This window comes from Mobula birostris, chromosome 10 (assembly GCF_030028105.1).
Source record: "Mobula birostris isolate sMobBir1 chromosome 10, sMobBir1.hap1, whole genome shotgun sequence".
NCBI lineage: Eukaryota > Metazoa > Chordata > Chondrichthyes > Myliobatiformes > Myliobatidae > Mobula > Mobula birostris.
Window position 1 is genome coordinate 47,457,240 of NC_092379.1, and position 15,985 is coordinate 47,473,224.

Genomic DNA, 15,985 nt, shown 5'->3' on the forward strand with positions numbered 1-15,985 from the left:
TTAGAGAGTATGGATTTTGATCAGAGATTAAGAGAGTTAGGGCTTTACTCTTTGGAGAGAAGCAGGATGACAGGAGACATGATAGAGGTATACAATATATTAAGAGGAATAGATAGACTGGACAGTCAGCGCCTCTTCCCCAGGGCACCACTGCTCAATACAAGATGTTTATGATCGCAGTTTATGATGCATGTTACAAATCCTAAACGTGTATATTGGTTAATGAATCGGGTCATTCAATATATTTGAACAGATCTATCGGTCACAAGGGTGAAATTCCCAATAATCTAAAAGAAAGCTTTCATATCGCTTCACACTGCGTTTCAGTCAATTTCATGCCATATTACCACTTCACATTCAATTTTACTTTACTGCGTGTCCGGTACTAATCCACAATCTTTCTCATCTATTTCCAGCTTACCTTTATCTCATTAGATACAAGGATTCTATTTTTAGCTTTATCAATTGGTCTTAAATTTTAATGTTTTCGGCTGGATTGATCGGCATACGCCTGAACACGACTGTTTTAATTTGCTCAGAAAATTGTAATGAACAATTGTGATGATTCAACCTAATGGTCTCTCTGGTAGTTGACATCAGGTATAAATAGACGCGTCAAATACTTTGTTTTCAGTGACTACGGCTTACCTCCACATCGTCACGGGAAATGCATGCGCTTGGAAATGGACCAGTCTTTGCGATTTATTATTCTGTTCTCGCCGCTTTCGGTGTTCTCTGTAAAGTTTATATGAACAAGAGATTATTTAATTTTTGACCATGTCATAGCTAAATGTCCCGTTGATTATAACTATTCTTTTCAGTCTCCGCCTGGGTGCTCTGATTATCCATTGCTTCTTTGTTGTCTTTTCTTAATGAAATACGAACGTAATAACATCTCTTGACAAAGGGAATCTCTTTATATAATTATTCTCATTGGATTATTACAAAAATAATTTATTTTACAGCATTGTCTTATTCTTTCACGGGTCATGATCATGAATGCCTAGTACTGCTCTGAAATCAGTTCTAACATTCTATTGACCCTTTCCCCGTTCGGCTTGACTTCATCTCGGTTTACGCTCTACCTGTTCCGATTGTAGGTCTACACGGCAATGCAAAAATGCTCTACTTCAAACTGGATAATGGCAAAAATTCTGTCACGGCATCGACTTATGTAACTGATCGTTAAAATGATCACCTGTCATTATTTTCTGTATCAGCTTCCGTTTTCTATCTGTCTGACCTGCACAATCCGTCCCGTAATCTCTTAGACCTCCTACCGTCAGGCAGAAGGTACCACACTATTACAAAGTTGGGTAACAGCTTCTCGCACCCAGCCGTGAGAATTCTAAATACCCTGTTACCACCCAGTATACATTACTTCTGACAGCGCCAGTAGTAATAAGTCTGTTGTACATTTAACTATATGTAGTAACTGCGCTTTATGTCAACTCGTACGTCCATATGTAACTCCCTGGTTAATTTGTTTTTAATGCTATGCTGTAGGCATTTCATTTTACAGTTTTGTAAGACCAGTCTGTTCTGCTTGTAGCTTGTTTGGTGGTCAGCTGAGAGAAGGGGCTTTGTTGTTCACCTTCGGAATGTGGTGTCAGCCAATTAGAATGGTAGAAGTGGGAGAATTTTCTATAGAACGTCGGGGGAGAGGTCGTTGTTGCCAGGAGCTGGAAGAAGAAGTTTTTTGACTTCTCCAGTGTGTTCAACACCATCCGCCCTGCTCTGCTGGGGGAGAAGCTGACAGCGATGCAGGTGGATGCTTCCCTGGTGTCATGGATTCTTGACTGGCAGACCACAGTACATGTGCTTGCAACACTGTGTGTCCGACAGAGTGATCAGCAGCACTGGGGCTCCACAGGGGACTGTCTTGTCTCCCTTTCTCTTCACCATTTACATCTCGGACTTCAACTACTGCACAGAGTCTTGTCATATTCAGAAGTTTTCTGATGACTCTGCCATAGTTGGATGCATCAGCAAGGGAGATGAGGCTGAGTACAGGGCTACGGTAGGAAACTTTGTCACATGGTGTAAGCAGAATTATCTGCAGCTTAATGTGAAAAAGACTAAGGAGCTGGTGGTAGATCTGAAGAGAGCTAAGGTACCGGTGACCTCTGTTTCCATCCAGGGGTCAGTGTGGACGTGGTGGAGGATTACAAATACCTGGGGATACGAATTGACAATAAACTGGACTGGTCAAAGAGCACTGAGACTGTCTACAAGAAGGGTCAGAGCCATCTCTATTTCCTGAGGAGGCTGAGTTCCTTTAACATCTGCCGGAAGATGCTGAGGATGTTTTACGAGTCTGTGGTGGCCAGTGCTATTATGTTTGCTGTTGTGTGCTGGGGCAGCAGGCTGAGGGTAACAGACACCAACAGAATCAACAAACTCATCCGTAAGGCCAGTGACGTTGTGGGGATGGAACTGGACTCTCTCACTGTGATGTCTGAAAAGAGGATGCTGTCTGAGTTGCATGCCATCTTGGTCAATGTTTCCCATCCACTACATAAGGTACTGGGTGGGCACAGGAGTACATTCAGCCAGAGACTCATTCCACTGAGATGCAACACAGAGCGTCAAAGGAAGTCATTCCTGCCTGTGGCCATCAAACTTTACAACTCCTCCCTTGGAGGGTCAAATATCTTGAGCCAATAGGCTGGTCCTGGACTTATTTCATAATTTACTGGCATAATATACATATTACTATTTAACTATTATGGTTCTATTACTATTTATTATTTATTTATTATTTGTGGTGCAACTGTAACGAAAACCAATTCCCCCCGGCATCAATAAAGTATGACTACTACTACTCTACTACTACTACGAAGACAGGAGTGAAGATCGTGGAGGATGGCGTCCCTGTTGCACAAGTTGCTTTGTGCAGATGAATGGCTTCGAGGAGGAAGGACCAATACTTCCGTGGGAGAGCCTGTTCGTTCAAGATGCATTTCGAGCGACATGATGTGCTTTCACGCAGACTACGAGTTCAGCGTGCGAGTCACAGACAAGGTAAGATTTGGGCTCCACCGTGCACATGTGACTGTTTAAGTATAATGGGTCCTTTTCGTTTTTTTCTGTTTCCTTTTAATAATTGTTATCTTAAGTTAACATGCTTAAATATGCTCCTTATTAATTGTATGCAGTATACGATCTGTTATTTCTTGACGACGGGCGATGGCCGGGGCAGTAAATCACACAGCATTCACGCAAACCGGAGTTTGGGTGGGCGGGACTAAATTCGTAGACACCCGAGAATCGTATGAAGCCTGAAAAAGGTGGGTTTATCGCCGCGGAACCTAGTGGCTCTTAACGAGAGGCTAACGAACCGGATTTCCGGAGACGCCCAGTAAAAGGGGGAGGGGGGTTCATATATAATACTCTTTATCTGTTAATGTTATTGTGGAAATAGTATTTAATATGGTGCGTGTGATATATGTACAATAAACCTAAACTTTAACTTGCTCTTTCAGTACCGGATGCTTATTATCAACGAATTAGCTGACACTGGTTTCACTTAAATAATAATTTAATGTAATAATTCATTACAACGCCGCGACTGGCGCTGTTAAACTAACAGCACTCGTGCGGATGGAGTATTTATTATGAGCTTCCCTGTAAAGGTGCCTCCTGCCTTGTTATTTACATCTATTTATATTAAGTATAATTCTACTATTCGTTATATAGCAAATAAGCTCTTCGTTGAATTTTCGAAACGAATTATTGTCAAGACAAGTCACAGTTTCTAACCTCCATTCGTTGATAGAAGCGAATTCAGACCTGACAATCGATATGTCGACTTTTCCAGATAAAATGGGTTGTGAAATGTAATGCATTCTTGTGCCAAAACCAAAATTCCACCAAAACAATGAAAAAAAATAAGAAATGATCAATCAGATATCATCTTCTGTTGCAACACCTCACTGATGCTATTGGTCAAAGTCGAAATGAGCACTGGATTTCGCCTTTACATGTTTCTATTCTTGAAGAAGAGTCAATGTTTGAACGACAGTTACTGAAGTTATTTTTTGAGTCTTCATGATTTCTCGCTCTCTATAATCTGATTCCAGTCCCTTCATAGTTCTGTTTGACTTTTTAATAAAATTACTGCTCTGTACAGCTTTGTATATTTCACGCACTACGCTGTAACTTATTAGAACCCTCACGTGTTTAAAATTGTTGGTCGGTTTGATTTTTAAACGATGGATTCAGTCTCCTGAAACACGAAAGTCTTCCTATGTTTGGAACCAACGTTTGTATCATATGTTACATTCGATATTTTATGTGCGTTTGGGATAATTATTTTAATGCAAAAGTAGATAATCGATCTATTTTAATCGCCGAATTAGCTGTCAAATATGTGAGTTTCATATCCGCCCTTTTACTGATAAACTTGTCAGAAGACTGACTACCAATTACCTTCTGGTTTCTCCACCTCTCTTACAGCTAACTTTGTTACGATTGTGATCCTGTTGCAAGGAAAGTGCAGCCTCTCGAAAGTATCAAATGAAGTCAGAGAAAACGTATTCATTTGCAGAAACTTACACTAACAGACAATGTTATAGAAGTACTTAGAATTAAGAAAATATGTACTGTAAGGAAAATTATTCTAACGTTTTAGCCATTGTGATATAACTGACTTATATGTTAGATGTCCGAGAGAATATCCTTCTTTACTACGAACACTGGAAAGAAAATTCCGATCACTATTAAAGCCAACGTCAATCTAATAAACTAACTCTGTGAAACGCGCTCTTCTCTCCGCTATATTGAGACTCAACACGTTAAACACAAGGCTGGAGTTCTCATAAAAAAGAGATTAATAGGGAAGCCACACACAGATGGAAATAAAGGTACTCCGGTTTAAGTAAATAAGATGCAGGATACAGATGACGCTAATTTTCATGCCTGCTTCCAGATTGAAAACCAACTTGTCGTTGAATTTGTCATCTTTGAAGAGTATAAGCGAAGGGCTTTTGAGTAAATGAAGCAGGAATCCTTTTCCAACTAGTTCCGGCAGCACAATAAGAAGCTTGACTATAGAAGACACTAGCAGTATGCTGTAAGTTCGAGAGTGTCAATGGGTTAGAAGTGTCTGAAGTTGCCATTACTATGAAGAAGGATCTTGGGAAACTTAAATGTCTTAAAGTAGATATGTCACCTGGACCAGACGGTGTATAAGCCAGGGTTCTGGTGGAGAACCTGATAAGATTGTGTCATTAATCATTAGATTAATCATTAGATTGTGTCATTAGATTCTTAAATGTTTACGGGAGACTGGAAAATAGCAAACATTACTCCACTCTTCAACAAGGGAAAGAGGCAGAAGACAGATAATTATAAGCCAGCTAGTCTGACCTCAGTGGTTGGGAAGATGTAGAATTCGATTGTTAAGGATATGGTTTCGGGGTACTTGGAGACACATAATAAAATAGGCCGCATTCAGCATGGTTTCCTCAAAGGAAAATCTTAAATGACAAATCTGTTGTAATTCTTTGATGAAAAGCAAGCAGGATAGACAAAGGACAATCGCATGATATTGTGTACTTCCAATTTCCGAAGGCATTTGACAAGGTGCCACACATGAGGGTGCTTATCAAGTTCAGAGACCATGGTATTACAGGAAAGATACTAGCATGGATAAAGCAGTGGCTGATTGGCAGTAGGCAAAGTGCAAAGTGTGAGAATAAAGGGAACTTTTTTAATTGGTTACCTGTGACTAGTGGTGTTCAACAGCGGACTGTGTTCTGACCGCTTCTTTGTTTGTTACATGTCAATAACTTGTACGACGGAATTGCTGCTGGCATTGTTCTAACGCATGCGGACAATACAGATAGGTGGAGGGACAGATAGTTCTGAGGAAGAATAGAGAATATAGAAAAAGAACGATCAAGGAAGTGTTAGATGGAATACAGTGTCAGGAAGTGCATGGTCATGCACTTTGATAGAAGAAATAAAAGAGTTGACAATGTTATAAATGGAAAGAAAAGTCAAATATATGAGGCGCAAAGGGACTTTAGATTAGATTAGATTATGACGACACGCAGTCCTCTTTTATTGTCATTTAGTAATGCATGCATTAAGAAATGATACAATGCTTTTCCAGAATGATATCGCAGAAAACACATGACAAACCAAGACTGAAAAACTGACAAAAGCCACATAATTGTAACATATAGTTTCAACAGTGCAAGCAATATCGTAATTTAATAAGAACAGACCATAGGCACGGTAAAATCTCAAAGTCTCTCGGAAGTCCCATTATCTCACGCAGACGGTAAACCTCCAGCGCCGCAAACTTGCCGATGTAGCATCCCGGAAGCATCTGACCACAGTCCGAATCCAAGTCCGTCCGAAAACTCCGAGCCTCCGACTAGCTCTCCGGCACCGAGCACCATCTCTGCCGAGCGCTTCGACCCCGGCCCCGGCAACAAGCAATAGGCAAGGCCGAGGATTTGGGGCCTTTACCTCCGGAGATTCTCGATCGCACAGTAGCCACGACAGCGAAGCAGCCAGTTCAGAAGTTTCTCCAGATGTTCCTCCGTGCTTCTTTACGTCCGTCTCCATCAAATCAGGATTGCGCACGGCATCCTATTTCACAGATACGATATTTATGATTCGGAACAGCCGCGCGCTCTGCGTCGCGCCGCCATCCTCTCCTCCCTCTCCCTCGAAAGACTTGGAATTATTTATGGAGGATTTCCTGAAGGTTAATTTGCAGGTTGAATCGGTATTGACGAAGGAAAATGTAGTGATAACACTCAATTCAAGAGGACTAGGATATAAAAGCTAAGATGTAATGTTGAGGCTTTATAAAGCACTGGTGAGGCCTCACTTGGAGTATTGTGAGCAGTGTTGGGCCCTTTTTCTTAGAAAGGATGTGCGGACACTGGAAAAGCTTCAAAGCAATTTCATGAAATTGATTCCAGCATTGAAAAGATTACCATATGAAGAGCGTTTGATGGCTTTGAACCTGTATTCACTGGAATTGTAAAGTATTGCATGATGAAAGATCTCCATAGAGTGGAGAGGATGTTTCCTATGGTGGAGAGTCTAGGACCAGAGGACACAGCCTCAGAATAGAGGGGCGCCCTTTACAACGGAGATGAGGAGGAATTTCTTCAGCCAGGAAGTAATGAATGCGTGGAATTTGTTGCCACTGGCTGCTGCAGTGGCAAAGACTTTACATATATTTAACGCCGAGAATAACAGATTCTTTATTAGGACATAAAGGAATATGGAGAGAAGGTAAGAGCAGCCACAATGAAATAGCGGAACAGGCTTGATGGGCCAAATTGCCTAATTCTTCTCTTATGTCACATGGTTTTATGGCAGAACTCACTACTGAGCTGGAGAGCCATAAGTATTTGATGAATTTCATGGTGCTGGAGAGACTACCAGCTGTCATGATTCTGGGGGTGGGGGGGGAGGTGTAGATTTGCCTGTGTTACAAAGTTACTGAAGAAAGGAAATAGCCGATGACATCCATTTGTTAATCCAGGGGTAGAGAGTGCTGTTTCTTATTTTGTCGTGACTCGTGTTAAAAACTAAGCAATGGCTGAGTTACAACCTTTTCCTGACTTGGAAGCTAGTTTGTGCAAGGGAGGACCCAAAGGGCCTAGAAGGTCATGCCCGCAATAGAACCTTGAGAAATACGCCCGCTCTCCTCCTTCTGTTGAGACTTGTACAGATGAAGTTCCTATTAATAACAATATTAAGAGGCTTGGGAAGGTTGACCTCTGCAATATCGCTGGCTAGCACCTAACTGAGCTGCAAATGGAGTTATCTGACTTTTAACAGCTGTTTCACCAGAGACCAAGACTGACAAATGTCCTCAAAGATTCCATCAGGATCAGACCTGAATTGAATTGAAATGATATGAATTGAATTGAATTGACTTTATTTCTTACATTTTTCACATACGTGAGGAGTTACGTCTCTGTCTGACGTGTAATTGGCAAATTATAGTAATTTGTAATAAATAGTATATACAGTAAGATATACAACAGAACAGTCAGTCTTCTTCTTCTTCTTCTTCAGGTGTCTTGTGCGTTACACGCTTGGGCGATCATGGCTTTCCACATAGAACGATCCCATGCAGCGTCAATATCTCGCACACTTATACCTGTTAGTTCTTTCACAGTGTCCATATATTTTCTTCTTTGCCTTCCTCTTCCGTATTTCCCGGGCATACGGCCTTGTAACGTAAGGCATTCTATTTCTCCATTTCTGATGACATAGCACAGGAATTCAAGTTTCCTCTCATGAAATGTACTCATTAGACATCTTTTTGTATGGGCACGTTGGAGTACTGTCTCATTAGTTACCCTATCTCTATATGATATTTTCAGCATTCTTCTAAGAAACTGCATTTCTGTTGCTTCTAAGTTTCTTCGGAGTTCTGGTGTTATAGTCCATGTTTCGGAAGCATATAACAAGATTGACCAGATGTAACATTTAAGTAGCCTAAGCCTTGTTGTCATAGAAATGTGTCTATTGGTAAAAATTAGTTTCATTTTTCAAAAGTTGGTTTTGGCAATTTCGGTTCTTCTTTTTATTTTTACTTTACTTCTAGCATCTTGTGATATAAAGCTACCAGGAACAGTCAATATAGCTTAGAAATACAATTGTGTCAGCGTGAATTAATCAGTCTGATGGCCTGGTGGAACAAGGTGGCCCGGAGCTTGTTACTTCTGGCTTTAATGTTGCGGTACCGTTTCCCGGATGGTAGCAGCTGGAACAAATTCTGGTTGGGGGTGCCTTAGGTCCCCAATACTCACAACACGCTGGAGGAACTCAACAGGTCGGGCAGCATCCGTGGAAAAGATCGGTCGACGTTTCGGGCCGGAACCCTTCATCAGGACTGTAGGGGGAAGGGGCAAAGGCCCTATAAAAAAAGGTGGGGGGAGGGCGGGAAGGAGAAGGCTGGTAGGTTCCAGGTGAAAAACTAGTAAGGGGAAAGATAAAGGGGTGGGGGAGGGGAGACAGGGAGGTGATTGGCAGGAAAGGTGAAGAAAGAATAGGGGAAAACACAATGGGTAGTAGAAGGAGGCGGAACCATGAGGGAGGTGATAGGCAGCTGGGGGAGGGGGCAGAGTGACATAGGGGTAGGGGAAAGGAGGGGGAGGAAATTACCGGAAGTTGGAGAATTCTATGTTCATACCAAGGGGGTTGGAGACTACCTAGACGGTATATGAGGTTTTGCTCCTCCAACCTGAGTTTAGCTTCATCATGGCAATAGAGGAGGCCATGTATGGACATATCTGAATTGGGTCCCCAATGATCCTTTGGGTCCTTTTAACGCACCCGACACTGTAAACATCCTGTGTAGTGGGAAGTTCACATCCACAGATGCGGTTGGGCTGTCCGTACAACTGTCTGAAGAGACCTGCGATGAAGGGAGGTACCGTTCCCATACCAGGCAGTGATACAACCAATCAGGATTCTCTCAATTGTGCCCCTGTAGAAAGTCCTTAGGATCTGGGGACTCATGCCGAACTTCTTCAACCGCCTGAGGTGATAAAGTCCTGTTGTGCTTTATTTTTCACCGCACAGCCGGTATCTACAAACCAGATGAGGGCTTCGGTGATGTGAATACCGAGTAAACTGAAGTTATTCACCCTCTCAAGCCCAGATACATTGGTGTCAATAGGGGTTAGCCTGTCTCCGGCGCTCCTGCAGTCCACAACCAGCTCTTTTGTTTTGCCACATACTGGGAGAGGTTCTTTTCTTGACACGACTGTGTCAGGGTGATGACTTCTTCTCTGTAGGCTGTAGGCTGACCAGGGTTCAGTACGCCAACACTATTACAGAGTGCCAGAGCGACCTGAAGAGCCCTGAAGGAGGAGATTCGAACCATTCTGGAGCTGGGAGCCATGAAGCTTTCAAATAGTCAAAGCATTCATATGGTTCTCGGCCCCAAGAAGGAAGGCACCCTAAGGGCATGCATTGAATTCGGGAAGTTAAATGCCGTGTCTTTTTATATACTATCCTAGACTCCGCATTGATAACCTACCAGAAATGGAAGACCGGCAGTTGCCCATGCTGCAAGTCTCCCCTCTCCATGCCACCGATATTTTCCAAGGGAAGGGCAAGGGCCGATACAGCTTGCTCAAGGACACAACACGCTGCCTCAGCTGAGGCTCGACTAGCGACCTTCAGATCACTGGACCAACGCTTTAACCACTTGGTCACGCGCCATCTGTAAATGTGTATATATTGTTTGTAAACTGCATTTAGGATAGATACCTCTGTTTATTTTGCATTATGATTGTAACTACATCGTGGGGTGCAACATATTCCAATGCAACTGATGCCAGCAGGATTATGTGGACAAGACTGGACATAGCTACATAACTGCAATAAAAAAAACAAAGCAAGGTAAGCATGCAAAAGGATAAATATGCATAACAATGCGCTATAGAAGGTTACAAAACAGAAATCCTTAACCCTTCCACAATCTCAACAAAATAAAGAGATTATTATGCACTTCAGGAAAACCGGGAACACTCACAACCCTCTTCGGCTCATTGGTTTGCAGCAAGTACAAGTGAATTGCTGCTTTTCTTGGAAGGGATGTTCATATGGCTAGGTGGTGGGCAGGAGCTCTTTTGGCCGAACGCTTGCTGAAAAATGGAGAGTGCGAAGGATGAACTACTGAAACAAAATGCTGGTGAGGTAGAAAATGAGGACACGATGAGATGAATGACAGCAAGGATAGCGGTAGTAGAAGAGCCGCAGTCAAGTGCTCTGTCTACCAGGACAGAGAGGACTCCCTGCAAAACGAAGAAGGAAAAACTTCTGGGAAGTGCCTCCTTGTAAAGCCTCATCACTGGTATATACACCATAGAGTGGTAGGAAGTGAGGAGCGTGGAATTATTGCCTACACGGGGCAGGGTGGGAAAAGGTATAGTCGAGATAACTGTAGGAACCAGCACTGGCTGCTTGTCATTTCTTTTGTCAAATATACTAAGTCACGGACCTGAACTTCAGGATTTGTGCTGTAATGTTTTTCTGATTGTAGAGAAGCGAAAGAAAACGCCTACACACGTGTAATGTATGGATCTATTTCTTTTAGAGCAATGAGTTCCCTCCCATCCCCCCCCCAACACACACACACACACACACACACACACACACACTTCATTAGTATTACTTATTGATCTGTGCCAGCTCATGCACTGTTGTCAACGGATGAGCATTGTTTTCTCTCTCACAGCAATGTGAATACACCAGTTAAAACCATTTCCCGCGTGCTTGCTTTTATTAATCGATATGTAGCTGTGCACAGACAGAACAGGTAGGCGTCGCGTACGAACCTGAATGTCATAAAATCTCACGCACACACCGATATTTACGGGATGAAACAGCGTGAGTTAAACAGCTCGAGAAAGGCGAAGGAACGCGTGAGCAAGAGTGAAAGACGCGCTAAGCTTAAAGTTCAAATAACGTGGCGATGGCTTCAGTCGGGGAAGTTAATGTCATAAAGGGGGCGCTGGGAGCGGACCCAAATGCAAGACACAGACACTGAAGTACTAGGGACAGGACTTAACTAGAGAGCTGGGACTAGAACACAGGTTTGGACTGAGACATTGGCTAGGCAAGCAGGACCAGGACAAGGAACTGAGAACTAGGAGCCTGGACTTGGACTCCGAGCCGGAGACTGGACAAGGACCCAGAACCTGGGTCTTGACTCGGGCTCGGACTCCGGAGCTAGGCGAGGACATGACGTGGATACAGGACTGGACATGGTTTGGGTTCTTCATGGCTTGGGTTCTTCGGGGCGAGGATATGACGAGGCTTGGGTTCTTCGAGGCGAGGATATGACGAGGCTTGGGTTCGCACTCCGAGCCAGAGACTGGACAAGGACCCAGAACCTGCGTCTTGACTCGGGCTCGGACTCCGGAACTAGGCGAAGTCATGAAGTGTCTTGCGAGACAGGACTAGGCGAAGCTGCAGGACAGAACGAAAGACTCCTGGGCAAGACGAAGGAACTCCAGTACAGGATGATGCACATGGGCGGGACGAGGCACATGGGCAGGACGAGAACACGAAGCCTTGACTTAGTATTCAGAAACAGCCGAGCCTTGGACTTGGGAAGACAGGAACGCAGAGCCTTGGTCTACAGCGCGAGAAAACGGAGCCTTGGACTTGAGAGACAGGAACATAGAGACATGGAACACAGACCCGGGACCCCTCCTTGACAACAGGACTTGGGGCCGGGGCTCTACACAGAATGCTGAACACGACGAGACGGTTCTCAACACTAGGTAGCAGCAAACGGCCAGACCTACCTAGCGAAGGCGTGGACACAGAGACGGTTCCGAACACAAGGTAGCGGCAAACGGCCGGACGTACATAGCGAAGCGTGGACATAGACACAGTTCCAAACAACGAAAGACAGTTCCTTATCTTGACACAGCAAGGATCCGGTCTCCCTCCGGTGGTAGAACTTGACAAGGTTGCAAGGCAAGGCTCCAGACACAGGTTGCAGGCAGAGGCTTCAGAAGGAAAGAGAAGGGAACAGTCCAGCAACTGAAGCTGAACCCAGGAGCTGTTTATGTAGCCAGCCCAAAATGGGAATCACGTGCCTCAATTAAGGCACACAACAGGACAAGGGAAAACTGGAAAACCTGGAATGAGGAACGATGGACCGGACCGTGAACCGGAATGTGGACCTCACGGACCGGACCATGACAGTTAAAGAATTGGATAGTGCTAATGAAGCCTGGGAGTCGTATATCGAGAAGATTGAACTGTATTGCAACACGAACAACGTGAAGGAGCAAAGGAAAGCCTAGTAACCGCTGACAAGCCCGCAAGGAAGACGTTCGATGAAATTGTTACAATTTTAGAAAATCACTTGAGTCCTGAACCTCTAGCAATAGCTGAGAGATTTAGATTTGACTGAAGGAACCAGTCAAAAGATAAAAGCTTTTCTGAATACATTGCTGAACTGCGCAAACTTTCCCAGTGTGTGCCTTTAGAGATGGACTGAGGGACAGGCTTGTATGTGGCATGCTTAGTCAAAGCACTCAAATGAGGCTTCTGGCAGAAAGAGGCAGTCTGTGATGATGTCACTGTCAGCACCGTGACGCTGGAAACCGAGAACGTTGTCTCAGACAAGGCTCCTGCCAAACCTGATGCCACTCCACAGGTCCAGAGGCACCATTATGAAAGAAACAGAGCACTACTCAAAGTCCGAATCTTTAGAACTGTGATATCACTTATGGACTGTCATTGTGAAAGCATGTTTATTTGGACTGTGGATTATGAAGGGAAATTGAATATTTTGTACATGTACAGTTTTATTTTGCATTAATCTGAAGGCTGATGAAGTGTAATGTATGGATCTATTTCTTTTAGAGCAATGACTCCCCCCCCCCCCACTTAACGTTATGGATATAAATTTTGTTTGAGTTTGCGTTGTTGTCTACGCCATGCGCATTGTTCTCTCTTGTTGCAGTGTGAATACCCCAGTTAAAGCCACCCCCGGCGTACGTGTTTTTATTTAATCGGTATGTAGTTGTGCAGAGACACAACAACACGCTTTCAGGAAGACCGTTGTTTTTTCACTTTAGTATAATGGCCACAATAGTTGTCATGTTCAACACTCCGGGTGGGTTGGGGGCATCATCAGTCTAATTCTTGGCAACCTGGCGAATCTGAACTAATCTGAATCCTCTCTGACAGAATGTATACATATGGTAGACGGGATAACGTGATCCAATTCGCCTTCTGATTGTCCATCCTCAGGACAGTCTTTCGGACGTTATGTCTAATTCCCTAAAATTAGCGTACGCTCTTTCTTTTCTTGACTATCGAAGAAATAAATCTTCTACAATTCGTTTAAAAGTACTATTGGTCTGATAATCATGCCAACACAACGACATCATCAGCGACATTTTACACATGCTTCGTAAATTATGCCATCTCCCAACAGGTATTGATAAATAGCATAATATACGGTGGTTGTGTCATATGTTTTATTCATGAACTCTTATTTCGTTTCGTGCGCATTTCCCTGTTGCCGGGACCACGTCATTGTTTTCCTGTTGATCAGAGCTGATAAAAGGTGATTCATGAGATATTTCATCTTTTTCCTTTTCCATAGTTATAGTCTGATGTACTTGCGTTCCGAGCAGTTTCCATTTTTATGTCCCTTGTCTAACATGCATGAAGCAAGATTGCCGAGGAATCTACTGCCATAGATGTGATGCAGGAAAGATTCGCCAAGACGGCTCCATGGGAGGATTGATTGCCGAATGGTAAATGGTCTAAGACTCTGCACTTCGTTACTTCGAAATATCGGAAGTCACACTGTTATTACAATATTTCATGCACCGCATTAGAGTGTAGCAAAGCGGGTACATTGTCCTGAACCTTTGTAATACACTTCTTAGGCTCACCTGGGGTATAGCATAACTTACTGCCCACGACAATACAGAAACCATATAGGTAGGATTTCAAAATGCATTATTACAATAGCACCAGAGAGGAAGGATGTTAACTATGACTAACTGAAAAAGCTGTAGTTAACTGGCCTGGAATATGACCGACTGATTCGGTTGACGCAACAACAGTTGACTGGGTTTAATGCTACAAAACTCAGGTGTAAGAGTTTTATAACGACAGCCAAAACTGAAACGTATGGTTAAAACAAAATTCGCCCTCGGAGAGTAACTATAATCAGGAACCTTATACTTCTGGCGTTATTGGAAAGTGTAATTTGGTGGACACCGGAGTTAAGTAATTAAAAGCCAATTGGGAAATCGCAAAACAGTAGAAAAGACATGATTGCAGACTAGGGTGAGCTTCATGATTCAAATGTTCAATGGACATATTTCTAACATCAGTGAAAAGATAATCATGCGAGTTGAAGAGCGCCAATTATTTATCGTCCATTTATCGGCAGAGACCAATTTATTACAGAATAGCAGGTCGAACGATGACAGGTTTTAAACTAGCGAGTAACTGTACCTGCAGCTTGCTGCACCTTCATCTAACGTAGCAATTCGATCCCAGAAATATAGTGCTGCATTTTTCATCTCCTCTCTAAGTTTATTCTGAGTCACCACATAAATACGGGTGTTAGTGCAAGAGCTCAGCAGCTGAAGCATGTTTCCAACTTCCTGGCGAATGAACCTGGGGTCATTGAAATTGGAACCACTGAAATATGGTTCATGTGAAATTTCGATGCTGAGGAAATCTACAACATAGGTCATCCACAAAAGGATAAAACTGCCGGAGATCAGGAAGAGTAAAATGATAGACTTTCTCCGACTCTCCATGTCTGGATCGCTCTTTTTATCTCTATTACTCTGGTACCTGATGTTCCTGCGGGCTCTGCTAGCCACAAGAATGTGCCTCGCCGTTATCACATTGCAGAGTATAATTAAGACAAACGGCAGCCCTGGGTTTAAAATCCGTGCAAACCAATCATACAATGTCCACGCCAGTGATGTGCTGTAGATTAATTTTCTGGTACAAAACCAGGGCTTATTGTCAATTATGTACAGCGGCTCGTAGATGAAGTACCATAGGACGCTTTTCAAACAGCTCAACACACAGATTACCCCAATGACAAATGCCGCCTTTCTCTCGGTGCAATATTTTGTTTTCAACTTCTGGCAACAAATGGCCACGAATCGATCAAAGGTAAAAGCGACTGTCAACCAGACCGAACTCTCGATGACTGCATAGATTATCACCGTGCTCAAAGTACAAGACGGAGTCAAGGACATAAAACTAAATGGAAAATAAATGGCAGTAATCCGATTGAATATGACAGTGGAGATAACAACCAACAGATCCGTCACCGCCATGGACACCAAGTACCGCGTGATACATCTGGAGAGACCGCATCTTCCTCGGGACAGGATCACAATCGCCAACAAATTAACTGGGGTGGGGGGGGGCGGGATATTTTGAAGTTAATATGCTTGTAATGAAATTCCAGAAAAATACATATTCA

At 43.3% G+C, this 15,985-nt stretch overlaps 1 protein-coding gene across 1 annotated transcript in view; it reads left to right on the plus strand.

Annotated features, from left to right (window-relative positions):
- The first annotated feature begins 667 nt into the window (after positions 1–667).
- The window catches only part of LOC140203660 (probable G-protein coupled receptor 139), a 79,415-nt gene continuing 64,097 nt past the window's right edge, over positions 668–15,985 (plus strand). The window contains exons 1-2 of the mRNA XM_072269708.1: positions 668–737; positions 4,459–4,497. Of these exons, the coding sequence (XP_072125809.1) occupies positions 668–737; positions 4,459–4,497 (109 nt within the window). The remainder of the gene's footprint in view (positions 738–4,458; positions 4,498–15,985) is intronic.